Genomic DNA, 19,776 nt, shown 5'->3' on the forward strand with positions numbered 1-19,776 from the left:
CTGCCAGCTGTCCCCAAAGCTACATGACTAGATCTGGTATTTTCTATACTCTTAAAAAAAAAAAGCCCAATGAATAGATTGGTGGAGACTTTTCTCTTTCCCAAATTTGAGATTTTACAGAGAAAAGGACTCAAATGAAGGTACAGTTTTTGTTTGTTTTTTGTTTTCTCTTCTTTGTAATACTCAGATTGTACTCTGGGTACTTAGATTTACATGACAAGGTTTAACTAAAAACTTTGTAGTACACATTATGGTTGACCACAGGATTATAATTATTTTCACCTTTTATAAATATATGTTAATAGTGACCTACAGTCCTAGTTGTTCAGTGAATTTGTTTATATCACACCCATTGTTAACATACTTATGTTGCTTATGACAGAACTTTGTCAATCTCCACAATAAATACTACCCTTCAAAAGAAATACATATGAGATTCCTAGGAGAGCAGAATATTTCTTCCCACAGACATTTTTGTTTTCAATAGATACAACATTAAAATGTGTTTTAAATAATTATTTAAAATTTGTCCTCTTTCAGAAAGAATTTAAGTTAGCCCTTTCAGTGACTGTTGTAAATCTCTAAAATTGTCTAAAATTCACTCTACTAAACACTGTGGTAACTAATTGAAATTCCCAGTTGAAAAACACAGCTTCCTTCTCAATTTGCCATTGGTTCTTTTTGGGGAACATGAACATCTCTTAATTTTAACTTCTTGATGTCATATCTCCCACTCAGGAGTAAATTACTCACTTCCTGAGAATTAGAGTCTTTCCTTGAAGTGTGGTAGCCATTAACACTTTATTAGGGAGAAAAAAAGCAATGATTTTTTTAAGGGTAATAAATAGACCAAAGCCAGTTTTTTCCATTGTGTTTGAAATCATTTTTCGGCAATGGAGAATAAAAGCAATCATTTAGGTTAGGAAAGATTATTAATTTGATTCTAGAGCTCATTTTCTGGGCAGTATTAGCCAAAGCCCAAATCGACAAGGCAAAGATTTGCTGACTAGTATAGGATATTAATGGATTCTTTGGCAACTCTCTTTGGTAAAAGAGAAAATTTCTTTTGAGTTTCCTCTAATAGAAAATAATGATGTCAATGAACCTGAGATCAAATTGGATTTCTAGGGCAGACCTCCTGTTTCTTAATTTGTAAAATTAAATTACATTTAAATTTGAGATTCAGTGAAGCAATGAGGGAAAAAAAATGCCTCACCTAACATGCAGAAAATGCTCAAAGTTAATTTCCTAACTAGTAGTCTTGGACGCTAAGGTAGACACCAAAAGGTTTTTCTGATCTTTGTTTCCCCTTGAATTTAGATTTTTGAAATGTAATAAATATTATTTTTCACTGCAAATATGTGTGTTAGAGAAATGGTTATTAATAGATTTAAATTAAGTATTTTTATATGGCTATAATGTCTTGTTTTTTCAAAGTGAGCACATGCTTTAAAGGTGAGAGCTTCTGAATTTTTTTTTTTTTAAATCTGCCTCTTTCAATTTGTAATTTGTGTTAGGCCCTAACGGCTATCTAACTCTCTGAGGTTAGGAGCTACCTGAAACGCTCTTTGAAAAGATACTGATTTGGGCCATGCTAATTTGGAATTAAGCTAAAGTGACCTTTGTATTACTTCTGAAGGCAGGGTTTGCTGTACAGGTGAATGTAGAACAAGATAGAGGAGGAACAGATATTTAAACCATTTGAGAATCAAAGCATTTAAAAAATGCCACTTGTCTATGTGTACTGATCACAAATGGATTTTTGAAACAGACCTTCTCACCACCCTGCCTTTTATTGATAGCTACCATAATTTCATACAGTTTGATAATAAAAATATTTTATTTATTTATTTTTTTCAGTAATTTAGTTCACTGCTTTTTAGTTGTGACTGAGAATTTGCTCTTTAGAGCCTTAGATAGCCAGTGTGGTAACAGGAGAACAAATCTGTATCTGTTTAAATGGGGAAGGAAGGAATCCAAAACTGAGAGCCCTATAATTTGAATAGGAAAAGCTGGGATCAGGCTCCTGACCTTTTAAGCCTCTGAGTACTCCCAGCCCTTATTCGTGCTAGTACCTGGCCTTGTTTGAGTCAGAAGTGGGGGTGGGGGTAGGGAGATGCTCCCCGAGCCCCCGTGTGGAAAACTGGTGGTACAACATCTTTAAGAATCCAAGTTTTGTAGGACTGGAAATTGAAAAGTTAGGGATATTAAGTTATTGCCTAGAATTTCAGAGGTTAATTCTGTAGTTTGGTGGATGGACCCAGTAAGGGTCAGTTTTATAGAGCAAAAGGGGGATAGGTTGTCTTTTAAAGTGTTAAAAGAGACTTAAGAGATGGCTAGTCTCAGTTGTGAGGATGGGTACATGGGTATTGGTTATATTGTTCTGTGCGTTTTTCTATATTTTAAAAAATTTATTAAAATGTATATATTTTAAAGTGACTAGTCTGTTGTTTTACCTTCTCATGCTACATTCTGGGAGATTTTATGCTAATTTTATGTTAGTCATTGTGAATCGTGATTGTAAACAATACATTGAGACCCACTTATTTTATCCTGCCTTTTCTTCTGGGTGAGGGATGGTAAGGGAACTAAGGACAAGGAGTAGCAGGGAAGGCTGGAAAAATATTTCTTTCTTGTATTACATTTAGTGGTTTATTTGTGGAATTAAAACTAAATTGCTTGGTTAACATTTTCATTTTTTTCCCAAACAGTAAGTAATTCCAAATTTTTTAGATTAATCTAATATAGTGAAACATCACCCAGTGTGTGTGTATTTCAAAACAAGATATGAAAGAACTGTGACATGTGGCACCACATGCTAATGATGCTTCTCTGAAGCTGGGAGGGCTTTGGCAGGGCTGCAGTAGATGGATGCTGACTAGTGGAAAGGCTGATAACGAGGCATGGGACAACAGGGCTTTCCCCGCTGAAGACATTAAACATCTTTTGGCTTGAGCAGTTTTACCAGTTTTCACAGTTTAGCACTAGGGAAATCAGGAAACAATAGAATTAACTGAAGGTTTGCATGCAAGATGCTGCATTTTGACAGAAATAAGCATTATGGTGTGATGAGAATATTTTTAAAGCTTTGTAGGACTATCTTAGCTCTAGTGTATGTTAATGCTGTCACTTCTTCTCTGTCTTACTTTGTATCATGGTATCTCAGTTTTTGCAAAGAAAATAATTGTGGTATTTTTCTTTGAAAGGACACTGAAGCCATGAAGAGAGCATTGGCCTCCATAGACTCCAAACTGAACCAGGCCAAAGGTTGGCTCCGTGATCCCAGTGCCTCCCCAGGTAACCCTCTGGTTCTGTTTTTCAGGTAGATATAAGAATAAGGTAAAAACCAAGCAGACAAAAGAAAGTAATCTTCCCAGAATCTCATAATCCTGAGATAACTACTGCAACATTTAGGGGCATACACCATTCAATTAGGTTGGACTAATTGAAGCGTTACTGGGTCTTAGAAAGATAAAGGACATAGACTAATCAACTCTTATCATGGAGGAATAAATCAAGCTGAATTGGGCATTCATTCTTTGCAAAATTCTTGACTCACCTCTTCCCTGAATCAGAAAGGTAATTATTTTGAATAAAAGCTCTTCTCTTCTTATTCCCTTTGGGCATATTTCTATTTATGTCAACCAAGTACTCAGTTGAACAGATTAAATAATTATGCCAATAAGAATTGGAAACAAAGTTAGCTTATATAAAGATAAGCCCAAAATAGTTTATTGCGCTAAGCTTTATGGATTTTCTAATCTAATATTTATTCAGTTTTACATAGACATTTGAATGAATGTGAAAAGCCACAATTTGGAAGTGCTAAGTACAATTAAATTGTTAGAGCCTGTTTTCATCATCCATAGTCTTACCACAAGCTGCTTATTATCTCCAGATGGTTATGGTTCTAAGTATCATTTTTAGCAGTGTCTGTGGTTGAAACCTCACCCCAAGGTTGTAAGGGCACTGCTTGGCTGTTAGCTATCAGATGCATTGTCTTCTATTCACCTTGTCCTTTGAAATCATCTGTTCCTTCATGAATGAAATGACTTGTAAAGCATTCTCTCTAAATAATTAATGTGTTAACAATGTAGATATTGAATATCTTTTTATTTTAGGGGATGCTGGTGAGCAGGCCATCAGGCAGATCTTAGATGAAGCTGGAAAAGTTGGTGAACTCTGTGCAGGCAAAGAACGCAGAGAGATCCTGGGAACCTGCAAAATGCTAGGGCAGATGACAGATCAAGTGGCTGACCTCCGAGCCAGGTAAAGTTCCTCTGCTCTTACCAGAAAAGTAGTCGGTAACAGGATCTCACTCCTGACAGAATGATTAAGAAAGCAAGTCTATGAACTTTACTGTGTTGTCTTGGCTAATAGACAAAATGGATATTATACTCTATTAATTCTTTGGAAACAGAAGTGAACTTTTCCTTCTTTAACTTGATCATTTCTAGGCTCTTTTAAGTTTCTGTTTCATCATTATTCATTTGATTTCATAATTCTTTTACCCACCTCAAGTCTTGGCTTTTAGAATCTTTTCTCCTATAAACTAAATATATTTAGTTTGCTATTAAGAATACTCAGTATAATATAGGTTTTTGGGGAACTCGTTCATGGAGTTAAGAGATCCTAATTTGATGGAATTTTATAGTATGGACATTGGGAAAAATTGAAGATGAGACACTAGTATACATGCAATTTGATTTTGCTTCAAGATTGTAATGAAATATCTTCAGATAATTGGAATATGTGAGTACTCCATACAAACAGGCCTTAGGAACACTCTGACATATTGTGCACTATTATACTAGGTCTCAAGTATATTCACATGATAGACTAGGATACAGTTATCAAAGGAGTAGTTCTTAAACTTTTTGTAGACCAACATCATTTTTATAATCTGATGAAAGCTATTAATCTCTACCTAAAAAGATGCATATAAATAATATATAATTTTCAGAGGTTCATTGATCCAGTGTGGCCCTCGAAACTCCAGGGCTCCAGGTTAAAGTCTCTACCTTGAAGAGGGGGAAGGAACAAACGTAAATAAATGTTATCTCATTGAACCCAGTGAGCTTTTTCTCCTGCTGCGAAGCAGTCTCCCCTGTCATGAGCATGACAAGAACTTTACAGAAAGGACAAAAAGAAGCTCTGTCCCCATTTGGAGAAATGCCAGTGCAGTTTGACGAGATTCTGGCTCTTCTGATTTTTCACTGTTGGCTCTTTTGTCTGCAGCCTTTCACTGTGTGGTATACAGTTTTCACTTGGAATTCTCAAATGTACAGTTGTATGTGTTTGGGGAAAGATGAATTTGAACAAGAGAATGAGGTAGTTGCTCTATGGGATCAACCTTTAATCTTAAAGGAGAAAAGGTTAGAACAGTGATGAGCAGCTATGGGCCTAATCACACTGGACCCTGCAGTATCCTTTCATGATGAAAGATTAGAAAGCTAGCTTCCTGTTATTCTTTCTTAAATATGCCCCGCTATTTAACATTTTAATGAGTGAAATTCAGTAACAGTTTCCTCATTGATATTCTCTGATTCAGTCACCTAGGGTTTGTAGGTGGTAAGTGTATATTTTCCCCCATGAGACACAATGAACTTTTAATTATTTTTAATTCTCATCTGAGGATATGTTTTTATTGATTTGAGAGAGAGAGAGAGAGAAAGAGAGACTGAGAGAGAGAGAGAGAGAGAGAGAGAGAGAGAGAGACTGAGACTCATCAATGGGGAGAGAAACATTAATTGGTTGTCTCTGGTATGTGCTCCAATCAGAAATGGAACCTGCAACCTTTTGGTGTACAGGAGGATGCTCCAACCAACTGAGCCACCCAGCCAGGGCAACCTTTAATTTTTAATGACAAAAACTATGTAGCCCATAAGTGTTTTTATTTTTTGAAAGTTGGACTCTTACACACCAAAAAGGTTCATCATGAATTATTAACTTTGAAGGAAAAGAGCAAATTAAATCATGAAAACTATGTTTCCTGTAAGTCTTCCATTCCTCTGCCATGTAAAAAGGAAGCCTCAGGTACAACTACAAGTAAAAGGTATAAATACCTCTTATGTACCTTGTAATCACTATTGAGTTTATTACTTAAAGCATTGGTATAGATGAAAAATAGAGATACATTTAAAAAGAGGATAGAAAAATGAATGGTAGATTCATACTATTATGAAGGGAAGCAAAGATGTTTTGAAGTTTATTTTAAAATCGGAAACTCAGATTAGGGTGATCAGTCATGCCATTCTACCAAATGACAAATTTGTGACCCCACCACCGAGTTTACCAGTTTGGGTAGATTACAAAATCTGAGCTGGTAAAAAGATGGAAAATTTTACTTTGTTATGAGCTGGAAAGTGTTTACAAAGGGAAAACAGATTTGTACCAGTTCACATTATTTTTTTTTGGTAGTAGTAGCATGTCACTTCTTAGAGAGGAAAATAGTGAAATTAGTTCTTTAGAAATTTATGGGAAACAGTGGTTTCTTGTCACCATATGCTTTTCTTCCCTCACTACTAACCATTTTTGATATTTACAGATGGCACAGGAGTAGAGGTAGAGATTTAAGATTATCATTAGGTTCGTTATAATAAAAAAATCCAATAATATTAATAGTTATATATGTATATTGCTTTATTATTGTTTTCAAATGTATCTTTTTGCTTGAAGCTACTATGTTTGATAAGCAAGGCAGTATTGTTACCTGCCAACCCTTCATTTATAAGTTAGAAAACTGAAGCCCTAGGAAATTATACATTGCAGACAAGCTTCCACAGGTACCAGGAGCTGGGATTTGAACACAGATCTGTTTGGTCTCAGTGTGGTAACACTTTCAGTAGCACTCTGCATGCTGCCTCCTGAAACAGTTTTAATGTATGCTTGCCCATAAATAAGACAATCTGATGGGCTTTTTATTTCTAAAGCACACATTACTATGGTAACAAAACCCTCCATAGCAATAAGATCGCAAGCACATTTCCCCCCTGAAGTTTAGTTGATTATATAATCTCTACCAAGAGGAGAATCATATTATCAAAATCTGAAGTCCTGGCCTTTAAATGGTTATGCAGCTCCACAAAGCTAATGTGTATTTTTAAAAACAAAGGAGAGAGTAGATGGTTTGGGTGTTTTGTTTATCTCTGTATTTTCTTGTGTTGTCTCAGACTTACTGGAGAAAAAGAAAAAGACAAGCTTGTTAATGGAAACAACATATACTATGTTTTTAGTAATATTTTGCTATTAAGTATTTGAGAGGGTACAATGGCAGCATCTGTCTGTTTTGAGTAGAGGACAAGGAGCCTCACCTGTGGCCATGCAGAAAGCCCAGCAGGTGTCTCAGGGTCTGGATGTGCTCACAGCAAAAGTGGAGAATGCAGCCCGCAAACTGGAAGCCATGACGAACTCGAAGCAGAGCATTGCCAAGAAGATCGATGCTGCTCAGGTAGTAGTGATGATTTTTATGGATTTACGTTAATCCTCACCTGAGGTTATTTTCCCATTAATTTTTTTTTTTAGAGACAGTGGACGGGAAGGAGGGTGGTGTGGGGGGAGAGAGACAGACAGACAGAGATACATTTGTGTGAGAGAGACACATTGATTGGTTGTCTCCTGAATGCACCTGAACCGGGGCTGGGGATCGTACATGCCACCCAGGTATATGCCCTTGAACAAAAATTGAACCCTTGACATTTCGGTGTGCAGATAGATGCGCTAACCACTGACCGCACCAGCCAGGGCAGTAGAGATGATTTTTAGAAGGGGTGGGAAATAAAAGAGAAAAAACTGTCCCATAAATATTCTTTATCTACCCCTACCTCCCTGCCTTCCTCTGACTCTCATTTACTATGGGTGGGTAGTGGATGTTTGTAAATGATGATTAATTCCAACCGTTACTAATGTTTTATTTTTATTTATTTATTTTTAATCCTCACCCGAGGACATTTTTGCATTTTTTTTTTTGTTCAGGCGGGAGGGAGAGAGAGGAAGAGAGAGAGAGAGAAACATCGATGTAAAGGGACACATCGAGTGGTTGCCACCCGCACTACCAACCAGGGCCGGGGACAAACTGCAACCGAGGTACGTGCCCTTAGCGGGAACCGAACCCGGGTCTCTCTGTACCGCAGGCCGACGCTCTAACCGCTGAGCCAAACTGGCCAGGGCCAACCGTTACTAATGTTAACACCTCTTTTACTAACACAAGTTTAGACTAATATTTATCTATATTTTGAAGTAAACATCTTAATTTTGGATATTTTGATTAGTTTAAAGTAAGTACTCTTGAATACCAAGAGAATCCTAGTTCCTGGTATAGATTGCAGTATATTAAAATCCTTTATTTTTTATTTTTTATCCTCACCCGAGGACATTTTTCCATTTTTTGTTCAGGTAGAGTGAGAGGGAGAGAGAGGAACAGAGAGAGAGAGAGAGAGAAACATTGATGTGAAAGGAACACATCGAGTGGCTGCCACCCGCACAACCGACCAGGGCCGGGGACAAACTGCAACCGAGGTACGTGCCCTTAGCGGGAACCGAACCCGGGTCTCTCAGGACCGCAGGCCAACGCTCTAACCGCTGAGCCAAACCGGCCAGGGCTTAAAATCTTTTATCTCAGAATTCACAACTGTATTTGGTCATAGCAGTGTTAAAGGATTAAAGTTTTCTGATACTACTGTACTGTAAAATGATTGCATTTCGCAAAGAAACACAAATGTTTGAGAAACTGAAGAATTAATAAGGTGTGACTAATTCAAAGATGAGATAAAGCTTGTGAAAATATTTTATTTTAATGGGAAAGAAAAAGTTTATTTTTTAAAAGATGAAGGATTGATTTGATTTTTCCTGAGCTAAGAACATATGTAAAACAGTAAGTATCAGCATTATAAAGACAATTACTGGTGTGCCTTGTGTTACTTTTGAAATATTTCGGGCGGCCTTGTTAAATGTAATATAATGTGGCTCATGAGTAGATCACAGTGTACTTTTTTTCCATTTTATGTGTGTAGAATTGGCTTGCAGATCCAAATGGTGGACCAGAGGGAGAAGAACAGATTCGAGGGGCTTTGGCTGAAGCTCGAAAAATAGCAGAATTATGTGATGATCCTAAAGAGAGAGATGACATTCTACGTTCTCTTGGAGAAATAGCTGCTTTGACTTCTAAATTAGCAGACTTACGAAGACAGTATGTATTTAATCACTTAATTGCCTTTTAATTTCTCTTTTTTCCCCTAAGCACATACATAAATTTTGTAGGTTAAGTGCATGTACAGTGCTCTTCACTGTATTCTCATTGATTTTGTGTTACATGGCTAAATCAGATGTTACTGTATTTTATCATTGACACAATTGAAGTCTAATCACTTAGACTTGCTGATCACATAGTTTTAAGTTAGAGTGGTAAGAACTCCTTTTTTGGAGATCTGTATTTTTCATTTCTAAGCTAGGATTTTTTTCTGCTATATCATGTTTGTGACATATCTGTTTCCTAGGTATATGAGGAAATTAATTTTTGTGTGTAGCTATGAAAAGCTTTCTGGGGTGGGAGGAGAATGGGGGGAGGCATATGAAGATATTTTCTTCCTTCCCAAGACATATTATTATTATTTTTTATTTATTAATTTGTTTTTGTTACAGGTGTTTCTCATTTTTTCCCCATTGACACCCTCCTCTCCTTCCCCCTGCACCCCATTCCCAGCTTTGTTGTCTTTCTTACGTAGCAATTACAAGAGATCCTTAAATACAAGATCCTCCTCCTTGCCCTGGCCGGTTTGGCTCAGCGTTTAGAGTGTCGGCCTGCGGTCCTGAGAGACCCGGGTTCGGTTCCCGCTAAGGGCATGTACCTCGGTTGCAGTTTGTCCCCGGCCCTGGTCAGTTGTGCGGGTGGCAACCACTCAATGTGTCCCTTCACATCGATGTTTCTCTCTCTCTCTCTGTTCCTCTCTCTCCCTCCCACTCTACCTGAACAAAAAATGGAAAAATGTCCTCGGGTGAGGATAAAAAAAAAAAAAAAAAAAATACAAGATCCTCACCACAGTCTCTTAAAGGACTTCATAGCACCTACTTAAAAAAATATTTTTATTGATTTTAGAGAGAGAGGAAGGGAGGAGAGAGAGAAACATCCATGTGAGAGGGGAAACATTGATCAGCTGCCTCTAGCATACCCCCTACTGAGAATCGGGCCCACAGCCAGACATGTGCCCTGACCAGCAATTAAACCAGCGACCTTTTGTTGCAAAGGATGATTCCCAACCAACTGAACAACACCGGCCGGGGCAATGGCACCTACTTTGATTATATTAGAAGTGCTGCTTTTTTCCTTTTGATAGATATTTTTCTCTCTTAAAAAATAAAACAACCTGCAGCACATGCTAAAGAACAGGTTCAGCATCAAAAGTAAAAAGTTGCTTCTTTCTGACCTCAGTCCTCCATCTACTTCCCCAGGGATAACATAACCAAGTATCTTGTGAGATTCTGCTTTTCATTTAGCTTACATTTTCTGCTTTTCTATGGCAGAGTGCCTAACCCTTTTCTAATGAGGGGTGCTTTAGAGTTCTTTCAAGTCTCACACTGACTAAGGGGGCAGTGTTGGCTAAGAAAGCAATCTCTTACCTAGGATTATGAAATAAGAGTGAGAGGGAGCAGGGTAAATATACCTTAGGCAGGAGGTTATAGTGATAGAGATGAACTGAGGTAACAGCTGAAATTTAATTATATGTCTAGCTCAGTGATTTGGGGATCTGTGCTTTGGGTCCAAATTTTGAATTATTTAGGTTAGGAAAATGTATAATTTCACATTTGTAAAATATGTCTATATAGTTAGGTTCATGCTCATTAATATTACCCCATTATTATAGTCTGTTTACATTCATTAGATTTTAAAATACTCAAAGTTGGAGACTCTGTATTCTTAGTACCCTGATACAAGTCCATACACATATATAGCAGGCACTCATTATTGTGTTAGTGTTTCTTAATGATAAGGAGAGAATGAATGGTAATGGTGATATAGCAGATCTATTACTTTGCCATACATATATATGTACATACATATACACATATACAGTCATGCCTTGCTTAATGATGGGAATATGTTTTGAAAAATGCATCATCAGGCAATTTGGTATAGCCTATTGCTCCTAGGCTACAAGCCTGTATAACATGTTATTGTACAAAACAACGTGGGATTAAATTAAGCACAAGAGGAAATGATACAAAATGCAGTAAATCGAGATGTATGAGGCTGTTGCCAGTGTAACAAGGCATACTACTTTACAGCAAACTTTTTTTTAATGTTATTTTTATAACTACTACTAGTTCTACTATAACTACTTCAACTATGACTGCACAACACATATGGCTATGTGAGCCCACTTAATTCCTCAGAGAACTAATATTTTCAGAGATGGTAGGATGAGGGGTCAGCTAACTTAGTGATGACTGAGCTCAGCTTACCAAATGATTGTTCTTGATTGAGCTAGACTGATCCAGACTTATAATTAATGTCTTAACTAGGATGAAACTATCTGAATTTAGATGATTAATTTCTTATTTAAGGGCCAAATAAACTACTCTTCTTTCAAAACAAGTTAATAATCATTAGCAATTTGACATCTCATTAGCATTTGTATCAGCAATTAAGTCCTCTCCGTGTAAATAGTGTCTATGTGGGACAGAAAGGCTGTTTTTTTCTCTGCAGGGGGAAAGGAGATTCCCCAGAGGCCCGAGCATTGGCCAAACAGGTGGCCACTGCCCTGCAGAACTTGCAGACTAAAACCAATAGGACTGTGGCCAATAGCAGGCCCGCCAAAGCAGCGGTCCACCTTGAGGGCAAGATTGAGCAAGCACAGCGGTGGATTGATAATCCCACAGTGGACGACCGGGGAGTCGGTAAGGCCATCAGTGCATTTAACCATCATTAGAGACTGGGCTCAGTGAAAATAAGCAGGTTGTTGATAGAGATCCTTAATCATCTGTGATTAAGTGCAGAAGGGGTTCCTCAGCCACTGGTGAGTCAGTCTACAGTGTGACTCAATTTCCAAATGAAGCTGATAAGATTTCTGTGATCTAATCAAGATGTGTTAGTGAGGAAATGATTTTGCTGCAGACTAATAGAAAGGTCTTCAGGTTGGAATTACAAGTTTGAACTAATTATTTTCAGTCTGTCTATGCTTCCATTTATCATATTTCTGTTATGAGAGTCCTTAAAAAGTACTCAGTTAAATATAACTTTTGAAAATAGTAAGACACTTAACTACCAGGGTTATTTTTAGTTGGGAGGGCTCCTGTATAATGCAGTCACTAATAGAATTAGTAATCTAAAATTTTCACTTTTGGGAGATTTTAGGAATGGATCTATAAGAATTGAGGTCATATTATGACAGTAAGCCTGCTGAAGCTGAAAGAGCTGTTTATTTCATTTGCTGTATTCATTGGATAAAAAGATAAAATTTTTAATTGGCGATTACCAATGTTGGGGTATCAGGCAGACGTGTAATTTACTGGTGAAAGAATAAATTGGTAGTACCAAACTTTCTGAATGACAATTTGGTGTTATGTGTCAAGAGCTTTAAAAAAGTTCATACCCATTGACTCAGCAATCTGACTTCTAGGAATTTATTCTAATTAGAGATGTGTTGAAGGATTTACATGCAAGAATATATATAAACAGAGTACATGTTAAATAATAAGTAAATGGTCAAATAATTATGGTTAGTATTATAAAATATTACATAGATTTTAGATAATGATTTTTGAAGAATGTTCAATGATGTGGAAAAGTGATCATGTTAAATAAATAGAAGCAGGGAATAAAAGTGAATGTATAGTATGACTCCAGTTTTGTAAAGGAGAAATATGTATGAAATGTGTATGTGCATAGGATCATGCAATGCATTAAAAAAGACTGGAAGGAAGTATTCAGATATCTCAATCTGCAAGTGGTAGAATTATGGGTAGTTTATCTATTTATACTTTTCTATATTTCCCCAATTTTTTCTACTTTTAGGGAAAAACTCATTACATATTATTTTAAAAATTAACAACTTATCAGATGGCACTGCAGTTGCCTCCTCCAGGTCTTTGTGTTTCAGTGTTTTCCTCTTGGTCCAGGTCAGGCTGCAATCCGAGGGCTTGTGGCCGAAGGGCATCGTCTGGCTAACGTCATGATGGGTCCTTATCGCCAAGATCTTCTTGCGAAGTGTGACCGAGTGGACCAGCTGACAGCCCAGCTGGCTGACCTGGCCGCCAGAGGGGAAGGGGAGAGTCCTCAGGCGAGGGCGCTGGCATCTCAGCTCCAAGACTCCTTGAAGGTAGAACTCAGGAACACGTAGCATTACATTTCTTATGCTTATTTATTGGAAAACTAGAGAGGGCGAGTTTTAAAAAATATATAAAATGTTAGTTTAGGAAAGGTAAAGAGTGTGACCAAGGATGTAAGGAAAATCAGAGGTTTTTAGGAAGAAGCTCACCAGCAGCTTTGCGCAGTGGCAGTACCGTGGCCAATGTAGCTTATCCGAGTCGTGATTATTACTAATGAAAAGCTCACCAGTGTGTGACAACTAAAGCTGTGTTTCTCGTTTTACTCAATCGACAGATATATCATGATACCGCAAATTTATTTAAAAGAAAACTTTCTAATCCTGAAATCATGAGCATGATGAGCTACTTATATTTTCCCTAATACTCTTTAAAAGAAACATAATTATTAAAATAAAAACATTTTCTATATCACACCTAAAATCATCTCAGGCATCACCAGCCAGTAAATGCCACCCACCTTGAGAAACAGAGGGTGATTGAGACTTCTTTGAGTAAATATAGAAAACTTAGATTGGACTGAGTGTGTTAACTATGGAAAAGAGCTTTTGATGACTTCTAAGATTTCTGTTCTTTAGACCCATGTTAAGAAATGGATACATACATCGGTTATTTAAGTTTTTCTAGAAACTGAATTGAAAAAAACATAGAAAAACTTCTTATTCTTGATTTCTTTCTCTTAATACAAGAAAATACTTAGAACTTGGCACCACCTCCACTGGCCCCTGCAGCACTGGGAATGGTGAGGAACTGTATCTCCCAGGGCCTTCTTTGGGCTCAACCCCATGATTCTCAGTATCATTTCTTAGAGACCACCAAGAAAGGAAGTAAGATTTTTTTGATTGGGTAGAACAGTCTCTAAGAAACTATGGGTCACATTTTACCTCTTCTGCTAGACAGTTTGCTTAGAGGGCAGGAGTCATTTTACACCTGTTGCATGCTAGGTCAGTATGTTGATACTCAGCAGAGACTTATTGACTGAAAGACTAAATAAATGAATGACTGAATGAATGTGTCAGTGAAGTGAGGGGATTGGCAGATGTGCTTTTAGATATTTTTAGAAATTTTCATTTGTAAACAATGTTTTTAAGGATTTGAAAGCCCAGATGCAGGAGGCCATGACTCAGGAGGTGTCAGACGTGTTCAGCGATACCACAACTCCCATCAAGCTGTTGGCAGTGGCGGCCACTGCACCTCCTGATGCACCCAATAGGGAAGAGGTAGGTATCTGAGGTCTTCCATTTCTTGGTCAACCACACACATGTGCGCGCACACACACACACACACACACACACACACAGTTATTTGTTGATTGTTTATTTGTAAAGGTAAAATGTGATTATAGTGTACATCAGGTTGGGACACTGGATGAGGGGTGGAGGGGTAGAAGAGGGAACACCCTGCCATCTCTTCTTTTTAGTCACTAAGTGTATTACTTAAGAATGTCGCCCTGGCCAGTTTGGCTCAGCGGTTAGAGTGTCGGCCTGCAGTCCAAAGAGACCCGGGTTCTGTTCCCACTAAGGGCACGTACTATGGTTGTAGTTTGTTCCCAGCTCTGGGTGGGTCGTGCAGGTGGCAGCCACTCGATGTGTCCCTTTCATGTCGATGTTTCTCTCTCTCTTCCTCTCTCTCTCTCCCACTCTATCTGAACAAAAAAAAAAAATGAAAAAATGTCCTTGAGTGTGGATAAAAAAAAAGAATGGCCAGTTTAGCTCAGTGGTAGAGTGTTGGCCTGCAGATCAATGAGTTGCGGGTTCGATTCAGGCCAAGGGCATGTACCTCGGTTGCAGTTTGTTTCTGGCCCTGGTCGGGGTTGTGCGGGAGGTAACCAGTCGATGTCCCTTTCACATCAATGTTTCTCTGTCTCTCCTTTTCTCCCCCTCTCTCTCCCTCCCACTCTATCTGAAGATAAATGGAAAAATATCCTCAGGTGAGGATTAAAAAAGAATGTCTTTAGGACATGTCTTTAGTTGTAAGCAGTAGAAAACCTGACCATCAGAGATGAAAACAAATATGTTTTTATTTTAATCACATAAAAAAAAACATGGAAGTAGGTAGCCTTGGCATTGATTCAGCAGTTTGCCACCATGAAAGCTGGCATCTCTGTGATTTTCTTGGTCTTTTTTTAATGGTGTGAGATTGCTGTTGCAACCATAGGCATCATATTCAAGGCAGTAAGAAAGGAGGGATTGGGGTACTTCACTTACTACTACTCCTTTCTTAAGGTACTCTTTTTTTTTTTATCCTCACCTGAGGACATTTTTTGTTCAGATAGAGTAGGAGGGACAGAGAGGAAGAGAGAGAGAGAGAAACATCAATGTGAAAGGGACACATTGAGTGGCTGCCACCCACACAACCCATCCAGGACTGGGGACAAACTGCAACCGTGGTACATGCCCTTAGCGGGAACTGAACCCAGGTCTCTGGGCCACAGGCTGATGCTCTAACTGCTGAGCCAAACCGGCCAGGGCAAGGTACTCTTTTCCCAACGATGAAGTCATGGTGACCTTTTAAATTATTTGATGTCATTTTTCTACTCAAACTCTTCTGATGAATCCTCCCTGACCCAGAGTGAGACCAAAGTCCTTAGAACGGTAAGGTCAGTGATGTGCTGGTAGATTTGTTCTCCAGGAAAAAGTCCCCAAAACAAAAAGCCCTGATTTGTAATGTTTCTTGTTTCCATGATGTTAATACTCCCTTCGTGGCTGTTGCAATGTGAAGTCACTGAAAGCAGAGTTGGGAAGAAACGGGCACATTGGTTTTGGTGAGCTGGTGTGAGTCAGTACAGCAGCTTCAGTACGCCACTGCGTCTGGTCCCCGTCTCTCTGACTTTGTGGGGCGCCACTCTTTCCCCTCAAGCTCTTCTGTTGACACTGACCTCCTTGCATTGAATTCCCAGTATTCCTTGTTTATGTTTACATGTTCTAACCTTGGGGCCTTTGATTTTATTCTCTCATAGATAACTATATGTATTATTTCTTCACTTCTCTCAACTTTCGACTGAAATGTCACTTTTCCACTCCCAGGGATTTCCTAATGTTCACATGCTACTTTTCTCCTCAGTGTTTATCAACATTTGACATATTTACCTGATTTGTAATTTGTCTGCCTCCCTTACATTAGTATGAAATTCCATGTGGGCAGAGACTTTGTTTTGTCATTACTTTATTCCCAGTTCTTAGAACAGTGCCTGGCACAAAGTTGCGAATGAATGAATGAATGGATGAATGAATGAAGTAAAGGCTTTCCCAGAAATCCACCAGGAGACTTTTGCTTATATCTCATTGGCCAGAACTCTGTCACATGGTTACCCCAAATGCAAAGGAACCTAGGAAAGCACATCTTTAGTTCCGGCCTGCTAGTAGTGGCAGCAAAGAAAACGGAATTAGGTTAGGCACCCAAGACAATGCAGAACTGGTGGATGAAGTTTTGTGTTATTCTTATTTGTTAATGGCCCTCTTTTTTTTTTTTTTCTCTAGCCTAGGCTATTGGGCAGTTCAGCTCATGGTGCCCTTAGGCTGGGATGATTTACTATATATATATTTTTGGATAGCTCTGAGTTTTATGCTAGTAGATCCAACTACTGTACCTGCTGGTCCTCTCCACCTAGATGTTTCATAGGTACCTCAGCATGTTATCCTTCTGTTCTCTTTCTCTCTGAAATTGGAGAGTCTCCACTGACTGTTTCCTTCCCTTCATCTTCCCATACCAATAAATGAAGACAAGCTATTTTGATTTCACAAATATTTCTTGAATCCTTTCCATTTTCCATTCATGTTGCCATAGCTCTAGTTCTGAACCTTGTCCTCGGCTGCCTGATGCCTGACTGCTCTGGTTGGTCTTCTTCTTCCCTTTTTTTTAATGATATGTTTTGATATTTTTAGAGAGAGAGGAAGGGAGAGAGTGATAAAAACATCGATAGGCTACTTCCTGTATACCCCCTGTTGGGGATCGAGCTGGGCATGTACCCTGACTGGGAATTGAACCAGGACCTCTCAGTCAATGGGACGATGCTCACGCTTGATCCACTGAGCCATACTGGCTGGGCTTGTTGGTCTTTGAATCTATCACTAGGCCACGAATAAAATAAAAACACTGCTCTGATCCTGATATCTTCCTGCTTAAACCATTCAGTGGACCTTCCTTTCACATAGGAGAAAGCCAGAGCTCTATGATCTGCCTTCTGAACTCTACACACCTGTTTCCTACAAACCCCTGCCTCTCATATCATGCCCCAGCAATGCCCGATTGTATAGTTTCCTTCAGACTCTGTCCTTTCTCCCTTCATGTCTTTGTCCTTTCTGTCTCTCTGCCTCATTATCTTCTTTCTTATTTTTTAGTTAATTCCTATTTATGTTTTATCCCATTATCCTTTACTTCCCATGCAGGTTAAGTGCCTTTCCTTTTGCTCCCATGGTATCAGTGCTTAGCTTTATTATTGCGCATAGCACACTCTATTACGAATATCTGTTCGTGGGCCTTTTTTTTTTTTTACCCCACTAGCATGTGAGTTCTTTGAGGTGCAGAAATGTTGTCTTGTTCATCTTTGTATCTTCAGCACCTATTGCAGTGTTTGGCATATAGTAGGTGCTGGGTAAATTTTGATTGAGTGACAAGAACAGCATGTGAAGAAGTCAGTTTAATCATAAGGAGCAGCAAAATTGACTGGGATCTAGATAATCAACCAAGGTTGGCAAAAGCCCTGTAGATCCAGAGTGTGGGAGACCAGCCAAGGAAAGAAACAAGGACTGAGGCCAGGTGAAGGAGACTAGGCGATCAGAGATCAGAGATTTAGGTAGAGATTCTGAGCATTGACTGGCAGGAACCCAGGTAGCTGAGTTCAAACCAGAGGCCACAATGGGGAAGGATTTGAACTGGTAAACCCAGAACGCTGGCAATAGGATTAGAGCCTGCTGTTGAACCAAGAGACCTTTAGAGATTCTGCCAGAACCAGAACTGCTCTCCAGGTACAGGCAGGTAGACCCGCAGGGGAAGGCAACGAAGAGGATGGATTCTGCCAGGCAATTTCTGACATGCTGTGTGTATGGTATAAACCTGACCGATGACGGAAGATGTTTTGTCATTTTATCTAAGTTAAATCATCCCCGTCATGGTATACAGCCTTGTGTAATATCCACATCAAAAGAAAAGTTATCCATTTTAAAATGTGAGAGTTGAATGAACAGTTCGGCAAATGGTTTTGCATTTGAAATACTAATAAAAGTCAGCCAGCCTTACCCTGTGTCAGGCCTGACTGTGGGCACCAGCTATTGTTTTTTCCTGTGGCGGTCAGGGGCAAAGTTTTCACAACACTAATGGTGATTGGATATATGAGGGATGCTGTTCTGAGGAGGCTAGAGCTCTGTAGGACTCTAGATAGTCTTGGCTTTTAATGTATCTAGCAACCTACACGGGGGTGTGTTTGTCTATCTCCTTCAAACTAGGATAAACCTCTTGGGAATGGGGATTATTTAAGTCTTTACATTCTGTGAACTCCTTATTACAGACGACACAGAGCCAAATGTCTTGTTGCACTTGGTAAGCACTGGTTGAACTGAAATTCAAGGGTGTATGATATAGCAAGGCCAAGACTTGGTGTTTGACTATTGCCTTATTAATTAGGGTTTGATGTCATCTCTAAAGTCTTTGCTTGAGTAGTTACTGCCTCTGCTTAGAGAGAGACTTTTTTTTAGGCTGCCAGACCCATTTTATTTTATACATCTTCTTAATGTCTTTGTTTTTTCCTCAAGGTATTTGATGAGAGGGCAGCTAATTTTGAGAACCATTCAGGAAGGCTTGGTGCCACCGCAGAGAAGGCGGCTGCTGTTGGAACTGCTAATAAATCGACGGTGGAAGGCATTCAGGCATCAGTGAAGACCGCCCGAGAGCTCACGCCCCAGGTTGAGTTTTGCTCACTTTTCATCATTTTATTACTCACCTTACAGTGTTCAGTAAAAAAGGCTAATTATAGGACAGTTTCCTTACATTTTTGAACACTTACTGTAAAATATCATGAAAAACACACACATACCCATAGTGTCAAAATCCTTTTTATATTGTTTGAATTAAATGTTTACAATGATAATAGATAAGTTTTGAAAGTAGAAAAATACTAATAAAGCCCCCCCAACCCCCTGACACACATATTTACACTTAGGGAAATACTCAGATAATCTTGAGAACTTTGTTCTGATTTTAGAGTTTACACCTTTTCCCACATCCCTTTGAGGAATTTTTTAAAAAAGTCATTTGTGTCCATAATTTGTTTTCTTTTTTTCTACTTAATTATATAACCAAGATATAGCTAGTGTGCTATAAACAGTATACTGGAAGAGTGGGGACAAAAGAAAACAAATTGGACAGGAATTAAAGTTCTAATAGGTGCTCTTAAAAATATCAGTTCAGGCCCTGGCCGGTTTGGCTCAGTGGTTAGAGCGTTGGCCTGTGGTTCAGAGA

At 38.7% G+C, this 19,776-nt stretch overlaps 1 protein-coding gene across 2 annotated transcripts in view; it reads left to right on the plus strand.

Annotated features, from left to right (window-relative positions):
- The window catches only part of VCL (vinculin), a 107,293-nt gene that overhangs the window by 71,256 nt on the left and 16,261 nt on the right, over window positions 1-19,776 (plus strand). For both annotated transcript variants that reach the window (XM_036265117.1, XM_036265118.1), the window contains exons 7-14: window positions 3,207-3,297; window positions 4,122-4,269; window positions 7,297-7,450; window positions 9,012-9,187; window positions 11,702-11,892; window positions 13,114-13,313; window positions 14,412-14,540; window positions 19,071-19,220. In XM_036265117.1, coding sequence (XP_036121010.1) covers window positions 3,207-3,297; window positions 4,122-4,269; window positions 7,297-7,450; window positions 9,012-9,187; window positions 11,702-11,892; window positions 13,114-13,313; window positions 14,412-14,540; window positions 19,071-19,220 — 1,239 coding nt within the window. The remainder of the gene's footprint in view (window positions 1-3,206; window positions 3,298-4,121; window positions 4,270-7,296; window positions 7,451-9,011; window positions 9,188-11,701; window positions 11,893-13,113; window positions 13,314-14,411; window positions 14,541-19,070; window positions 19,221-19,776) is intronic.

The sequence above is a fragment of the Molossus molossus genome, unplaced genomic scaffold (assembly GCF_014108415.1).
Source record: "Molossus molossus isolate mMolMol1 unplaced genomic scaffold, mMolMol1.p scaffold_m16_p_17, whole genome shotgun sequence".
Lineage (NCBI taxonomy): Eukaryota > Metazoa > Chordata > Mammalia > Chiroptera > Molossidae > Molossus > Molossus molossus.